At 40.2% G+C, this 17,113-nt stretch overlaps 1 protein-coding gene across 1 annotated transcript in view; it reads right to left on the bottom strand.

Moving 5' to 3' along the window:
- SLC9A4 (solute carrier family 9 member A4) overlaps positions 1-17,113 on the bottom strand; it is a 49,103-nt gene that overhangs the window by 25,917 nt on the left and 6,073 nt on the right. Inside the window, exons 2-5 of the mRNA XM_075062424.1 lie at positions 14,748-15,211; positions 8,770-9,029; positions 4,634-4,851; positions 436-638 (exon numbers count right to left, since the gene is read on the bottom strand). Coding sequence (XP_074918525.1) covers positions 436-638; positions 4,634-4,851; positions 8,770-9,029; positions 14,748-15,211 — 1,145 coding nt within the window. The remainder of the gene's footprint in view (positions 1-435; positions 639-4,633; positions 4,852-8,769; positions 9,030-14,747; positions 15,212-17,113) is intronic.

The raw sequence follows: 17,113 nt of genomic DNA, 5'->3' as shown, positions 1-17,113 counted from the left end.
GTAGAGAATTTCTAAATTGTGGGGTTTCATTCCTAATCAGAACAAAGACAAATATTGAAATCACAAAATCCTTCACAAAATGGAATTTCCATCCTGCATAGCCGTAGTTATGACACCAATGGGGGACAACTACTCTTGTATATCAGACTACAAGGTGAAGTAAAAAATTGGAACATAAGTTTCAGAGGAATTTTAAGGAAATCTGTTTTTAAATACTTCCAGTGGTGAAGTTACTAAATATTTAACTGAAACTATAAGAAAAAATTAATTATCCAGCAAAGGGTTATTGCGTTACATCTGGAGACTATCCAGCAACTAAAGTATAAAATAGAAGGATTTAATCCTGATTTAAGTGCAAATCTCAGTGCAAGCTTAACTATGAAGCCTCTAGGCATCGCTGTTGTATGAAATGAACCCATTATGAAACCTGCTTACCTGAATGAACACAGTGAAATATATAACTACAAGAGTAGCCGTAATGAACATGTGCTTTCTAGGGAAGAGATACATAGGAAGCAAAAATGCAAGAGAGAAACTACTGGCTCCTCGAAGGCCACTGTAGGCAATAATGAGCTGGTCTTTAATGGTGAAGGGATAAGTCCGAAACTTGTTGCTAATATAAAAGAGAGCAAACACACCTAGGAGGGAGGAAAAACTATTGTTAACCAAGTAACAAAGAAAAATACTTAAAGTGCAACAGCATCTTTATCCTTTAAGACACAAACACTGTTTTCTTTGCAGTTGTGGGTGCTTGTAACTTCTTTTCTGGTCATTCATTGAGGCTATTTTTAACTATACTATAACTATGATGCCTATGAGAAATTTTAACACTATATTCTAATGTAGGTTTCTAAATGTTTTGTGTTTTAACTTTGCTGAGTAGGATCAGAAGATGAGATAAGTGATATTATCCACAACCATTTGTATTTTAGACAGGCCTTCCACTGAGGTGATCTGAAGATATCCTAGATAACAGCTCTTCCTGCTTTTCCCCCTATGATATTCTTTCAAGCATTTCTTCTTCCCTTTCATTCCAATGCATTTTGGTTCCCTTCTAAGTTACTCCAGTCATTTTCCCACACAGCAGAAGACCAGTGTGTTTGAACAGTGCTTGAACAGTTTTGACAGTTGCATATAATAAAATAAAATAATATTAATAATAATAATAATAATAATAATAATAATACCTATGTCTTTATGTACTGCTTTTTCATTAGTAGTTCAGTATCAATAACCCTAGTTTGCAGAAGGGGCAACTGAGTAACAGAGGGGTGGAAAGACATAGCAAAGATCACCCAGCAAACCAAGGGCAGAGCTGGGAATAGAGTCCAGGACTCCTGAGAAGCAGTCCAGTGCTCTTCACTAACTCCCTTTAAAGGCATTCGGTAACAAAACAGCTGTAGTGGAAGCTGCTTAATTCTCCTGATTTGTTTTGCTTTTAATTAAAGGTAAAACTAATGTGACAGCCTGTATGACAGAGATGACCCTTGTGGTCTCTTCTAGCTCTATGTTCTATGATTCTATGTGGCTGGGTGCAGACTGCAGCTTCTGCCTACAGTGTATTTAGTTGCTTGCTTGTTTTTTTCCATTACCTTCTTGGGTCCTTTTCCAACAGCTTTATTTTCTTAATGATATGCCCTTGTATCTGCGTTTGATATGAGCACCGTGACTGATGTAAATAATAAACCATTATAATTAGAAAAAATCCATTTTATATATCAACCCAATAACAAGCTTATTGGATTATTATTTGGTGGACCTCATAACACTACAAAGGTTGCATGGCACTTCCCATTATGAGATCTTGTTTTCAGTTGCTTCTAGTTTTGTCAAACTGAAGTTTTCCATGCTGGGCATCTGACTCAGGCTGACGGGTGACCTTTATTTGAAAAGCTCTAAAACCCCCATGCTTTGGAACGGGGACTTGAAATTTAGTAGGGAGGTGGCCTTTGTGCCAGGGATGTGCTTTGTGCTGTACTCATTAAAAGTTGTTCACATGTGGCCAAGTTATAAGACTGTAAAATCTCAGTTTGCACATGCTCAGTAGAGACTTCTTCATCTTCCCCCTTAAACTCTCCTAGGATTCCATCCTCACCATGCATGCTCCAGCCTCTCACAGCTCCCAGCATTGAGCAGACTGCATGGACCATCACAGAGTAATTGAACTTAGTCCATCCTCTCACTGTTCCAATGTGTGACCAGGCTGTGCCTGCACCATCCCCACAGAGATAATGAGCATGCTACAGGACCAGGGCTACAGGAGCAAAGCTGGAATTTCCCTATAGTGGCTAAACCCAGCTGTTCCCAGGGTGAGGCCAGGCAGTGGAACTGAGAGCACAGAGCCTGTCTCTCCTGTGGTCTCTGTGCCACCCTTTGCTGGCACCCACGGAGTGCAGAGAAGAAAGCCACCTGATCTGAATGCAGAAGGGACAAAAGCTGAATCGAGGAGGGAGAGGAGCAGATGGAGACAAGGAGGCTAAAGAGGGGGAGAAAAACTGGGAACATCTGTGCAAGGAGACTATGACTGGGAGCCAGGAAAGAGGGAGAAAGTCTTCTTCCCCAACCAATCTCAGCCTTTGACTAGGAGCCTGGGACAGGGATTCGGTGAAAGCAGCTGGGGCAGGGAGGCTGGGACTCAGTTGGCTGCGAGAGAGGAACACTGAGACTGCATGAGGAGCTGCAGACATGGGAGGAGACTGGGACTGTCTGGGCAAGGAGACTGAGATGAGATGTAGGGAAGCAGAGAAACTGGGAGTGGACAGGGATCTTGGGGCTTAGTCAGCAAGTTGAGAGGTGGAGACTAGAACTCAATGGGAAACATGACATACGATGAGAAGCCTGAGGAGAGGAGAATAGAGTGGGAGAAGGAGCTGGGAGTGGCAAAGAGACAAAATTGGGATGGGGACAGGTGAGTGGGGATGGAGCAGGAGGGCTCACACTTAAGAGCAGAGGGCAGAAGAGTCTTTACCCACTAGCGCACACTCCCCTCCAGAGTCTGGAATATCCCCAAGATTCACCATTTCTCTACTGCCAGCAAATATCTGTGAAACCCACTGGCAAAATCTTATACCCCTCTACTGCAGAGCCACATAGAGGACATCAACCTACCATTGCTATTGGTTATTTCATTAGCTCAAGTGGCAGAGGTTTGTGAGGTGAATCAAAAGGTTCCAACCTGGCTGATGATCACGTGAGTGCCAATATGATGGAATTTCTGTTTTTTCAGTTTGCTTTATTTAAAAAACGAAGATGATTGCACACTAAAATCATGCATTAAGGTTGCAAAGTCAAGTACTCAGAAATTAAGAAATGCCAGAATTAAGGTTGCCTCTGCAACCTTAATTTACCCCCTTGTGCATATGCATTATGGTACAATCTTTAATTACATGACACATACTTTAATTATATGACCATAGGAGCCCTGTTTCATTCAGTGATATATAAATAAATTCAAATAAGGAATAATTGTGTCTGAATGCAATGTACTTACTGACTAATTGTTTTGGGAATTGTATACAATTAGTAGTAACACTTACATTTACTTGATAAAAACACTGTGCCCAATCTTAGGATCTGGCTGGTTCAGGACCAGAGGGCATGGGGAAAAGTTAGCTGCATGCTACCTCTCCACTTCCCCAATCCTGGGGTACCAGGAGCCAATTCAATTGCCATAATATGTCAGAGCAGCCTCAGGGCTGGATTACTAGCCAGGGATCATGAGTGTTCTACCACACCTTTTCCATTTTACCATGTGAGAGCTTGGGAAGGGCTGGGGTAAAGCTGGTTAAACCAGTTTTACATCACCTGGAGATTTCCTTCACCCATGCCATCCAAGCCAAAGGAAAGGCTTTACAGGAGTGGTGCCAAAGGGCCAGGATCTGGATTCACAGTATATAGAACTTTATCTACTTTAAGAATAAATTTAAATAGCTAATATTCCCTCTCTCATTAAAATTGCAGAGAAATGTTCAAATTGCCAAAAATAGATAAGGAACCATTCAGGATCTCATTCTATTGGTAAATTAACCACATTCTAAAATGTAAGCATTATGAAGTCCACTTACCTGAATAAACACAGTAATAACATATGGCCAGCCTAAATATCAACATAATGATGGAAATAGTTTAATTTTACTTAAAAGTTTACTTTGCACTGAATCACAAAATCCAGCTTCAGGTATTGACCTTTGGGTTGTTGTTTCCACCCTCCCCCACCAGTTCAGTACTAGTATTTGTGAAGTTACCTGGTCAGTAAGACACACCTATTAAACTCACTATTAAACAGGTTATACAAGTCAGCACTATATTTCCTAGCCTACGTTTGCACTGATTACTTTGAAAGCAGGGCTGCCCAGAGGGGGTGGCAAGAGGGGCAATTTGCCCCAGGCCCCGGGCCCTGCAGGGGCCCCCACAAGAATTTTTTGGGGCCCCTGGAGCAGGGTCCTTTACTCACTCCGAGGGCCCCGGAAAACTCTCGTGGGGCCTGGGCCCCCGGAGCATCTTCTGCTCTGGGTCTTCCGCGGCAATTTGGCAGGAGGGGACCCCTGAATCCTCTGGGTGGCCCTGTTTCAAAGACGCAGAGCGCCACATCTACCCAGGCTGGCTATGTTAAAATGCACTCTTTGCCTCTTACTTAGCACACGCCAAATCAAGCAGAAGAGCAGAGTGAAGGAAACAAAGGCCCAATTCCACTCGTGGTTCCTTCCCACTGTGGACACTCCCATGAACACGAAAATCAAAGTCTCGCTGACGCTGCTCAGCATCTTCATGAAGTACTTTATGGTTGTGTAGGAATTCTGGGAAACATTCTCCTCCACATATTTTTTCATAGTCACTGCACATGCCGTCATCCTGTTCATTCAGAGACACCATGCAAAGCATTAGGTATTGACAATGGTCATCTGTGTTTATCATCTTAAAAGAGAAAGGCTCCTCTAACCACTCCTGCTTGAAAACTAGTTAAATCCAGACTGTCTGCTCATCTTATTTGAACCCGCACATGGGCCAGATTCTGAGACCTTTCCTCATGCAATACCTTCATCCTTAAACTGAGCCATTGATTTCAATGGGACTACTTGAGAAGTAAGGGACTGTGTAATGGTATGGACATTGCATCTGGCCCTATATGTGTATCCCATACAGAGGAGAAGAAAAGGAGCCAGAGTTTGCCAACCTTATTCAAAGTGAGTCTGGTTCAAAGTCATTTTTGTTTGGAATGCATAACAAATACGAATAAAGGGGCAAACTTTGCCACCAGCACCAGGCAAGGAATAACGCATTGTCGTGCTGCCCTGGGAGCAGACCAGTCAGTGCCACACTCTGCCTCCCAGTAACCCCTCACTCTTGTGTGGCGAAGGAGGAACCCTGCATAAGCCCTACACCTGGCACAGAGTAGGGTGGCACCTCCACCCCCCTACACCAGCTAGCCAGCATATTAGGGGGTGGAGACCTAGCTCCAATGATTCTACACCCCTCCCTGCCCACTGCTGTCCATAAGCATCACAGGAGGAAATGCAGCAACAGCCCTGGAGAGGCTGCTCTTTCGATTCATAGCGATCCAGCTTGCACAGGGCAGTGAAGGGACACCTTACAGCTCCTTACTTCTCTGCTTGGCTGCATGAACCAGGCCACCATCTGGCCCAAACATATCAGTAAAGATGTGGGCAAGGCATTGATACTATTACTCATACTAAATAGCACCTTAATCTCAGACTGAAGATAATAAGACTTCTTATGGAGTAAGGTACAGTAGAACCTCAGAGTTACGAACACCAGAGTTACGAACTGACCAGTCAACCACACACGCCTTTTGGAACTGGAAGTACACACTTACGCAGAAACAGAGACAAAAAAAAGAACACCTTCTTCCCTCCAAAAAATCAAATACATACAGTATGGTGTTAGAGGTAAACTACTAAAAAAATTAAGGGAAAGCAGCATTTTTCTTCTGCATAATAAAGTTTCAAAGCTATATTAAGTCGATGTTCAGTTGTAAACTTTTGAAAGAACAACCATAATGTTTTGTTTAGAGTTACAAACATTTCAGTTACGAACAACCTCCATTCCCGAGGTGTTCATAACTCTGAGGTTCTCCTGTACTTCCTAGCATGAGTAGGAATATCCTACTGCATGGCAGATTTTGTGTTCTCTGTTAAATCAGCAGTCAGGCATTTTCCCAAGGCTTCCTCATTTCCGTCATGTTCTCCACAGATTAAAGGAAACAGTACGTAAATAGGCAGGTTGGATGCTAAACTGATAGATAGCCCAGTATGTCACCTAGCTGGTTTCCATCTATAACATTTTAGTCCTAGCAACCTTCTACAGGCAATAGTTTTCTAATCTTGTGTGCTCAGAATATTCTGAATGCTCCTCAAGTCTTCCATTCATTCCACCTAGACAAAGCTACAGGGTGTTCTGGAGGAACAGACATATTTGGCAGGTCCAAGGACATTCTAAGACAAGATCAATAGACATTAATGTTTAATACTGTTGACTTTTCAAGACATATGCATAATAAATTTTCATAACCCAAGTGGAAAATGAATGAATTCATCAATAATTCAGTAGTGCAACAGTACGTTCCCATCACTAAAATAAGCAATAATATATTTAATAGGCTAGTAAGAAGAGTAAACCCTGATTATATTAATATTATTCTATTACTAATAATTTCAATAAACTAATGACAATAAGAAGCATGTGAAATAAAGTTCTATATATTTTAAAATAATGCATATTCACAGGGATGGTTTGTAAGGTACAGGAAGATTGATCAAATCTATAACTGATTAATAAATTAGTATTCAGCTCTGATAGGACCTGATCTTGAAGTCAATGAGAGGTTTGCCAATTACCTGTATACCATATATTAGTGGTCAAAACATGGACCAGGATCTGGGGCACTTTGCAATGGGTGTAAATAGCTACACAAGGTATAAAACAGTGGAGAACAGAATTAGACTCATATATACTCTAATAATTAGATTGGATTAAGAAGCATCTAAATATTGCATTATAAATGCATTTAGAGTATGAGGCTAGATGGTTTGTATATGTATCTAATTAAACAATTGGGTTAAATTTTCAAACACGAGTACCTCAGATGATCCTGCAAGGTATGTGTGCATACAACCCCATCTTTGCACAGAGACTGTAAACTGGTGTTTGTGAACAAATCAGGGTCTGAGACATGCAGTGAGAGATAATGTAACATTTTTGCACTTATAATGGCAGTACACTTTTTTATGCATGTGCAATATATTGTAGGTGCCCACGTTCAAACATTTGTCCCCATTATGTGAGAATCCCCCCTGGAAGTAGCCTTCACTCATTCTGGGGCACCAGGCTCAGTGAAGTCCCATCCCCAGCTCAGTCATGTGAGCTCAGGGCAGGGAAAAAAAAACTGGTGTTGCCAGACCAGGAGTCAGAGATTGGACTCAGCACCAGCCAGCAGAATTATCTATAGAACTGAGGATGTCACCAGACTTCCACTTCTTCAGTTTTTACTTTGGTATTCTTTCCTCTCCATTGTTTGGCTATTTGCTCCAACTCCTTCCCACATCCTCGCCTCACATTCCCTTTGCTGTGCCTCACTGTCTCTCCCCTCCATGCGCCTCCCCATTCCTCCCTCCATCCTTTCACTCTTCTTTCCTATCCCTGTCCCTCTTGTCATCCTCCCATCAATGTCCTCTCTCTCTCTCTTTCTCTTTCTCTTCCTTTGTGTTTACTGTAAATTATAGTCCTTTCTGACCTTCCTTCTTCATCTCATACCTGTACATTCATAACACATTTGGGACCAGCCATAGAACTATTTCAAGGTTACTGTAGTGAAGTGTCTGGCCTTTAATCAATAGCACCATTGCTCTTTACAGAGCATGGTGTATGTACCAATGAGTTCTCTGAGGGCTGCTGAGGCCAGTGAGCAAGTCACAGTCTCATCCACAGGTCAGGCACACCAACATATTAGCAATACTCTGAATCCAAGCAGCAGATTCTGTCCTTCTCTGACGCCAGTTATCACAAAGATTGATCCAGTCCTCCTTGCAATGCCTCGCTCCATCAACAAGCTGGTTCTGTCAACGAGAGCAGCATTCTGCACTCCTTTCCCAGTCATCCAAAGAGATTCCAAGGATACTAAGTCATCTTTGCAAACATCCCCAAATCTGCATAGTGGTCTACCTCTCTTTCTAGACCCTTTGTGACCTTTCGCTCTTTGGGATCCTGTAATCTGGCATTCACTTGACATGTCCAAGTATGATCAACATTCCCATGAAAGACATACCAGCATGATTTAACACTTCCACATTTATCACCCTGTCTTGGCTTTTTAATGTGCATGTGTTTGTTTAATGCTTCTGAGATTTATATTTGGGCCAGATTTAGTTCCAAGTTACACAAAATTAATATAGGTGTAATTCCACTTAAATCCGTGGAGTTCAATTGATATACATTGCTGTAGCTGAGAGCAAGATCTGGTCTATTATTCTTTTGATATTAACAATGTTGTATATAAGTACATCCCTCTCATAACATTATTGGGATGCCACATAGAAATAAATATTAGAGCATAAGTTGGTCTGGTATCAGATCATGCTGTGTTTAAACAGCTATATCAGCAGACCAGGTTGCACATTTAGGCCCATAAAGAATCACAACTGAAAAAAATGGGTCAGGGGCAGCAGAAATCATTATACTAATCCCAAGCAAAACACCTTGTCAAGAATGGAATTCCGCCCGGGAGGCATTTGAAAATTCTCATTTGATACTCACGCCAGAATGCCTGAGATGTAGAGGGTTTCAGCAGACAAATATGACAAATAGCTGAACATGAAGACAAGCAGTGGTTCAATGGCAGAAATATTCTGTGTAAATCGAGTCATGAATGCCGAAACAAATCCAAACATGATCCCAAATAGCACTCCGCCTAGTCCTACTACAAAGAAACGAGCAAATCCAGCAAGAACATCAACAGGTTCAATCTCTTCGTATCGGTGCATCTGGGTGAAGGCGATGAATATGTTATATAACACCTGTATGAAAAATAATAGACAGCAAATTAGAAATCTTTCAAAACTAGATTTTTCTCAATATTTTTAGTGGTATGTGCCACACTGTATTCTAATCATATTGCTTAGCAAAATTGAAGTTTAAATCTGAATATCTCCTTAAGAGGCCCCATAATAATCTACCTGTCTGGGATCCTAAATCTAGTGAAGAAATGGTACAAAATGCCAGTCAATGTGTCATATTCATCACGTAAAAACAGTAAGACAGTTAGGCTGGGACACCCTATGTGTGTGATATATGGAATGCACGATGTTTTCAGAAAGGACATGATACATCAGACACCATAAAATATGTAGCAAAGAAGGTGTTCAGAAGCACTGTGATGGATGAAAATGTAAGAACTTAAGAATCAAACCCAATCAAATCTAATAGAATAGAATAGAAGCTAAGCAACTCTAGCTTCGTATTGGTGATAGAAAAACACTCAACTCATGGTTCAATATGCAATTGTTGTTATTAAATTTAATAGAACTCTTATATAACCAATTTTTATTACCTTGCCTTAATAATATCGTATTTGCAGTCTGTTGTGTGATGGCTATTGATAAATTTGTACAGTGGATTTGTAAAAATGTCAAAAGGACATTGTCAAGGAACTTTTCAAAAGTTTGAAAATACTTTTTTTTATTCACTTATGCTGGCCTCTTGGAGCTCACCGGAAACTGAAATCTATTCCACTGTTGTTATATCATTTTTATATTACAGATAACTAAAGCAACAGCAGCTGTAGTACAACACTGCTACTGGTGAAAGGGTTATTCAGTTTCCAGGCCTATTCATTCTTGGACTTCTCTTTTGAAATTGTCACAGGGATTCCAGTTGTGTCAAGGACAATCATCTTCTTGGAACTGGATTGAAGCCATCAATTCCCCGAACCATCCAATTCATACTCAAGGTAGGCACTACAAACCTATTAATGATTTGACTTTTTAAAGTGTTTAAATAGCTAATTAAATTATTTATTTTGGTTAAGGAGCTTGAAATACTGAAAAAACATTGTGAAGTTAGGTAGTAGATTATGCTCAGCACATTACACACTGGGTCTGTAGGGTTGATTTTTATTAAATATAGGTCACATGTTTAATTATCATGCTTTTGTTATGAATAATTTCTACTCTGAAAAATGCATGATAAAAATCTCCTTTGGGATTTTCCATTTTCATCCACTTATCAAATGGCAACTGAAGTGTTCAGCAGGGCAGCATGAAGGTATTGATTAAAAATATGTAAGAGTTTTTGACTACTAGCTGATGATAAATCCTATTGTACCTGTTATCAATAAATATCAGTCGTACCAGATTCACTTCCAGGTTTTAAAAGTCAGTTTGGAAAAGTCTAAAGTCACAAATTTGCCACAATTTTTCCTACTGATAGCATTAGTCCCTAACACTGTCCTGTTTAAAACAAGCCAAAAAGGCTTCACCTATCTGGTGTCCTTTAGTTTTTTTCTTTGCCTAACTAATTTTAGAAGGCTATTTAATGAGATTAAAGGAGATATTTGCTGGTCATAGGCTTCAACTCATTAAAAACAGTAATTACTCCTCAGATATTATCTAGCTTTAATTGCTTCCTGGGAACATTTACCCTTGAGCTGTCATACAGTAGATTCTCAAGGATGCTCATTGTTACTAGGTGACAGGAAACACACAATAAAATGTTCTAAATGGCGGCTTCCTACAAATAAGGGTGATCCGCTTTTCCAAACTGCGAAGTGTGGAACTGTGCTTCTCAGTAGCAGACCACTGAAGACTGGATACGAGTACAGATGCATAGTTACCGTACAGTACTTGAGTCACCGCAGTTGTTCTCTAACTACTCCTCATTCCTTGTTGATGACACCCTGTCTCCAGCATAGATTTTGGGAAGTGGGCAGTTGGTACTCAGCTGCTGATCGAGCACTATTGAGTTTAGAGCTGGGCAGACTATTTTCAGGAAATAACTTCTAGCATTTAGCCCTTTTTCCTGTTCCTGAATTGTCCATCGTCACAAAACATCACAATTTCCATGAGTGTGTTCATTGTGTGCATACATTACTAAATGATTAATGCAAAAATATTTCAGCCATGGATTGCTCGCTAACTGTGCAATATGAGTATTTGCTTGTCACTTAAGTCACATGGCATTGTTTCTGTTCCATAAATGGATTACCATAATTCTTTTAGTGGCAGGAAGGCCTGAATCAGCCTCTGGTGCTTTGATTGACTCAGAGAGAAGGCAGAGGCATTTTATGGAGAGATAGCAGGTCTTATTTTAGGAATTTTTAAACCTGGTTCTTTGGGCTTTTGCGCAAAACCATAATATTCTAGCTAAACACCTGGAGGCTGCATTTTAAAAAACTTGGCTTCTTTTTGACTGAAGGCAAAGACATAAACTACTAAAAACAAGATTAACTGGCACTTTGCATAAGATTTTACAAATGATTTCTTTTGTTATGTTCACAAAACAAAATTGGCTTTGTGTGCTGTCTTATTTGTGAAAAGGCAGAGCAACATTCTTCCTAGTATTGAAGAATTGCCACTTTTAGGTCTGTTATTATACCGAGAGATTAAAGTGTTCTTCTACTGGTTTTTGAATGTTATGATTCCTGATGCAGCTCAGACTACCAAGGCTGCTGCATATTCCTTCCATTCTGAGAGAAGGGCAAACTAGGCAATGAGCTTACATTGGTCAGGCTTCTGACCAGTACAGGACAGTACAGTTCTGGGGTGCAAAGCTAGGGAGCTGGGGGGAATTGGCTGGAGATTCCCTATTGATGGCTCATGAATGGCTGGGAGATCATGCATGTAACTCAGTTGGGTGTGTCCCTGCCTGTGGATATCTGGGTAAGCGCAGTGTCTGTCAGAGGCTTGTAGCTTGACATCAGCATCACAGTGTGAGAGACAACCCAAGCTGGTGGGTTAGGAGGGCTCAGCAGTCCCAAAGTCCAAGTTGCACCAATGTGATCCCGTCACAGTGCGTAGAAGATATTTTATATTATATTGCAGTTTTCCTTTAAGACATCAATCAGATATTACATTTATATTCTTTGATTAAAAGAAATATCTTAAGGATTTTGTTTGATAGAGGTTTTGAGGAAGGCTGAGGGTATTTGGAGAGTACTATTGGTAAAAAGTGGCTTGTCTAGTATTTTGAGTTATTAAATGTTTTAATTTATTGACTGGATTAATTTATTACCAGAGTATGGCTCTTACGTTGTAGTGTGGTCATCGCTATGTGATTATAAGTTTAATTAAGTGTCATGTTAGGCAGCCTACAGCTTTTTGTAGGGTGTTCTTGTTGGTGTCTACATTAGGGTTGGCAAGCCAGTCAATTGACTGGTCAAATAATGTAATTGACCTGTCAATTGACTGCCTATTATTTGACCCTGGTCAAATATTGTCAAATATTCCAGCAAGAATTCCCAGGTGCAGGTGGAAGCTTAACTGTTTAGTTGCATCATAGTGCCATTTTTTCATTTTCTAGTACATTTTTTCATTGTGTTTTGCACATCTCTGTGTTAAAATAACTCAGGCAAGGAACTTGTTTTTTGTGATTAGGCCTAAGTATCTATCTAAGGATAAGCTTCCTGGATCACATAAACTCTTATTCTTTTTGATTACTGTTCTAATAAATCAGTGCTTTAAAATGTTTGATCATTTTTGTATTATTTGACTGGTTAATTGACCAATAATTTTTGAACCAGTCACAAATGCCCAAACCTATTCTAAGTCTAAATAATTTTTAAAAAATGATTCTCAAACTTTTCAAACTTTTTGGCACAATGCAACACAGGAGTAACTTGAAAGGGTGATTATTCTGTGTTCCAGTGGCTGCATCTGAGTAGACACTTATATTATTCTGAAATCAAAATATATTATTCATTAAATCTTTACCTACATGATACATTATGTATATAGCTCATTTATATTCATTGACTTTACCTCCCCATTCTCTGTAGACACAATTATGTTGCTAATACGCAGCTCATAGCAAGCAGTAGAAGAACTGGCTGATGGAAGTCTTGAACTTTCTCATGCAAAGAGTTCTTGTGAAGGTAATGGCACAACTTGAATGGGTAAAGTGACCATGATTTGGCCCCCAGTCACTTAAATAGGAATATTTTCCAAACCATTATTCCAATTTCAGAGTTTTTTAGGGATTTTTTCCACTAAAGTTGTCAATTTTATATATATTTCTACATTAAATATCACATATTTTATGTAAGAAATGGCAATATAGCAATTTCTTGTGTAAAATGCAAACACAGCAGAATTCTTAACAGCTTTTCCCAAATGTAGGATACAAAATTTCATTCAACCTGATAAAAATGTAATGCCTTTTTTAAAAGCCACTGTTATAACAAAAGGACACCAGTCATTAGTGCGCTACCTCATAAGCAATGTACATACAGATTTAAATAGCAAGGATTTATCACATGCATCATTAACTTTAAAATCTTTTCATCCTGATTGGAGAGCCAGGAGCCTGTGATCATTCCATAACAATTAGGTCTCAAGAGAACAAATTAGTTTCCTCCTCTTCCCTTTTTAAATCACTCCTAAAATACCATGGGCTCTGAAGACTTTCAGCAATGAACTCTGCAAGAGTCTTCCAACACACCAAATTTTCAGTAGCACTTGATGTTCAAGCAGTGTGTGAATTGTTTTTGACTGTGTTCTGGACTCCTGTGTTTTAGATTCTAAAAGAACCCAAAGCATTTAATAAGACCTATTGATTTCAGTGGGACAATTTGCATGCTTAAAGTTAAGCAGGTACAGAAGTGTTTTGCTAGATCAGGACCTAAGGCCAGAATTTCAAAAGTATTTAGTGATTCTGGATGCCTCATGTTTTGGCAGAGCTGATTGAAAACCAGAGAAAGAATTTCACAAATACGTCCCTTTTTTTGTCATAAAAATTCAGGTTTTGTTTATTTTAATTCCAACACCACTTTTGAGTCAGCTTGATAGACCTTAAAGGGATTGATTCTCAGAAAAAGATGAGCATCTGCCCTCTGAAAATCAGGCCCTTTTTAAGTTGTCTCAATTCGGGCACCCAAAAATTGAGACATCCAAAATCACTAGTCTTCTTTGGAAATCTTGGCCAGAAATCTTTGAAGCAGAACCATTTCTTTTATTTGCTTGTACAATACCAAGAAAATTCTCGGCACTTAGGGTCTGACCCTGCATCACTGATTCAATTATTGTGTGGCCATTCGCATCAGTGGGAGTAGGATCAAAGTTTACTGAATAATAAATACAAGACATGATTCTCCTCTCACTTCCAGCAGTGCTATAAGCAGTGGATTTTTTTTAATGAATTACTCCAGTGTTTATCATCCGGATGTGTTATGTGAGTAAAGTGCCTAGCACTATGGGGTTCTGATCCCTGATTAGAGCCTCTAGCCACCAGTGAAATATACACATTATTATTATCATCATCATCATCATCATCAATCAATCAATAACAAATAAATTAGAGTGACCAGATAGCAAGTGTGAAAAATCAGAACAGGAGGTGGGGGGTAATAGGCACCTGTATAGGAAAAATCCCCAAATATCAGGACCGTCCCTATAAAATTGAGACATCTGGTCACTCTAAAATAAATGCATTTCCAGTGGAGTTCCTTCTGTTTCTCCTCTACAACCAACAGAAACTCTGCCTCTGCGATGTGAGGAAAAAATGAACAGCAAAAGCAAACTCACCACAGTAATTCCATCGTTTAGCAAAGACTCTCCAAATATCATCATGTAAAGCTGCTCGTTAACAGAGGCCTCTTCAAAAACAGCTAGTGCTGCCACGGGATCCACAGCTGAAATCAGGCTGCCAAAGAGCAAGTTCTGCAGCAGGTTAACATCAGTGAGACCAAAGGCTTCAATCTGGCAGATCCCATAGAGAGACAGTCCGATGCCAAAGGCATTGAGGAGGGATCCCAGTACAGACCACCACAGGATGGACACAAAATTTTCAAAAAAGGGGCGAGTAGGCATAAAGTACCCCTCCTCAAGGACAATGGGTGGGAGGAGATACAGGAAGTAAATGTTAGTAGTCATAACTGGTGGGGATTTGTGATCAGTGCCAAAAATGATTGCTCCAACCAGTGCCCCAATAAATATAAGAAGGCAGCATTCCGGCATGAGACTTGGCAGTCGGTGGTAGAGATGGAAACCTTGAATAAAACATGGGATTATGAGCTGAGTTGAAAAGGTTTTCATGTTGCCATATTTCCAATTCTTCCTGACTCTAGACAGATGTTTCCTCAACTTGCAATATGTTGCACTGAGAAGGCCAAGTTCTACCCTCGGTCACACTAACACAAGTCCATACAACAGTGGGGGGCTAGGCCCAAGTCTTTCCGGTACTCTGTACCCATTAAAAATTTCTTGGGTTTTTTTATTTGTTTGTTTGTTGTTTTTTTTTACAAAAATAGCAATTTTTATGACCATGGTTTCACTATTTTCCATTTCGGATGTGAACAATTTACAACCATAGAAGTGAGATAGCAGCCAATGAACTATAAGCAGGTAATTCCATATTGTACAGTCTGGGATTTCTTGCCCCTTCCTCTGAAATATCTTGTTCTGTTCACTGACAGAGACAGAAGATTGGATTAGTTGGGCTATGTGTCTAGTACAGTAATTCCTACATATGTGGAACAGAGAAATTGGTCTCCAAACCTAGCAGTCATTGACCTCACTCACTGCTAAAATGACAAGATAATCAGCTGAACATGAGGTCCCAGTGCAATGCTGTGGCCAAAATGGCTAATGTGATCCTGGGATGGATAAACAGGGGAATCTTAAGTAGGAGTAGTAGTGCAAGTACGACGGTACTCTCCAGTATGCAGTACCGGCAAGAGATTTTTAGCAGGTATAGGGTACTGGAAAGACTTGGAGCTAGCTCCCCCCTCCAGAGTTGGGGGCGGTGCTGCGCTCTGCTCCTTAAAGAAGCAAAATATGGGTAGGGAGAGCATTCATTCTTTATATGGCTTTAACAGCATAATGCATTTGCTAACAAACTTAAACAAAGGCTTTGTTTAAGTTTGTTAGCAGATGTATTGTGCTGTTAAATTGGTCAGGAGTCCTCAAGAGGAGAGGGGGACACAGAAGGTGTTTAAACAGTGTTTTTTATTCTGTTTCTCCCCATTGGTCTGAATTATCCATGACATTCATACTGCATCACATCAAGTCCAAATTATTAGAGGAATGCCTCTGCCTGCACTGACCAGAGCATGTTTGGATTCTGATGTCAGCCCAGTTCTCCAGTCTTACGGGAATCAGGTGTTGTCCCCAGTGTACATAGAATTCTTCTTTGCAGCCAAACTAGTCTAACAGGCATTTTGTTAACTGGAACTGGAGCAGCAAAATAAAGAAAACAAATGCCTCGTTTTCCAGCTTTGTGGGTGAGAGAACTATAAGTGAAGATTTTAATGCTGGACACTGATGGCCTTAAACCAGCTACCTCAGGAATCTGCCAAGAACTTTGCTGAAAATATGTTCCTCATCTTAGCAACAGAGCTAAGACTTATCACACATCTGCCCACCTTTATTCGAATGAAGCTCCTTCTGATCTGACAACTCAGGCATTGTCAGTTTCATCCAGAATAATTTACAAATTTGGAATCTAATCCTCTAAACACTTAATCATTTGATCAGTCCCACTGAAGACAATGGGACTATTTGCAAGACTATGGACTGCTTTTGTGGTAAGAGTTTCAAGAGTCTGTTTTGTTCCTATAAATGATGTTGAATCTCCCCCATTGAATTGCAATGTTTGGGTACAATATCATAATGCAGTTTAGGATACAGTTCTACTTAAAATTTGTCTTATTATAAGTCATACATATGCTGAAATGGCTCCTCACCCAACTCCCATATTTCATATAAACAAACTGAAATACTACATATTCTTCTTCGAGTGATTGCTCATATCCATTCCAGTTAGGTGTGTGCGCGCCGCGTGCACAGCCGTCGGAGAAACTTTTACCCTAGCAACACTCAGCAGGTCGGCTGGGCGCCCCCTGGAGTGGCGCCACCATGGCGCCGCATAAATACCCCAGCCGACCTGGCCA

Source organism: Chelonoidis abingdonii, chromosome 1, assembly GCF_003597395.2.
Source record: "Chelonoidis abingdonii isolate Lonesome George chromosome 1, CheloAbing_2.0, whole genome shotgun sequence".
Classification (NCBI taxonomy): Eukaryota; Metazoa; Chordata; order Testudines; family Testudinidae; genus Chelonoidis; species Chelonoidis abingdonii.
The sequence above is the reverse complement of the archived record's forward strand: the minus strand, read 5'-3'. Positions and strand labels throughout refer to the sequence as shown.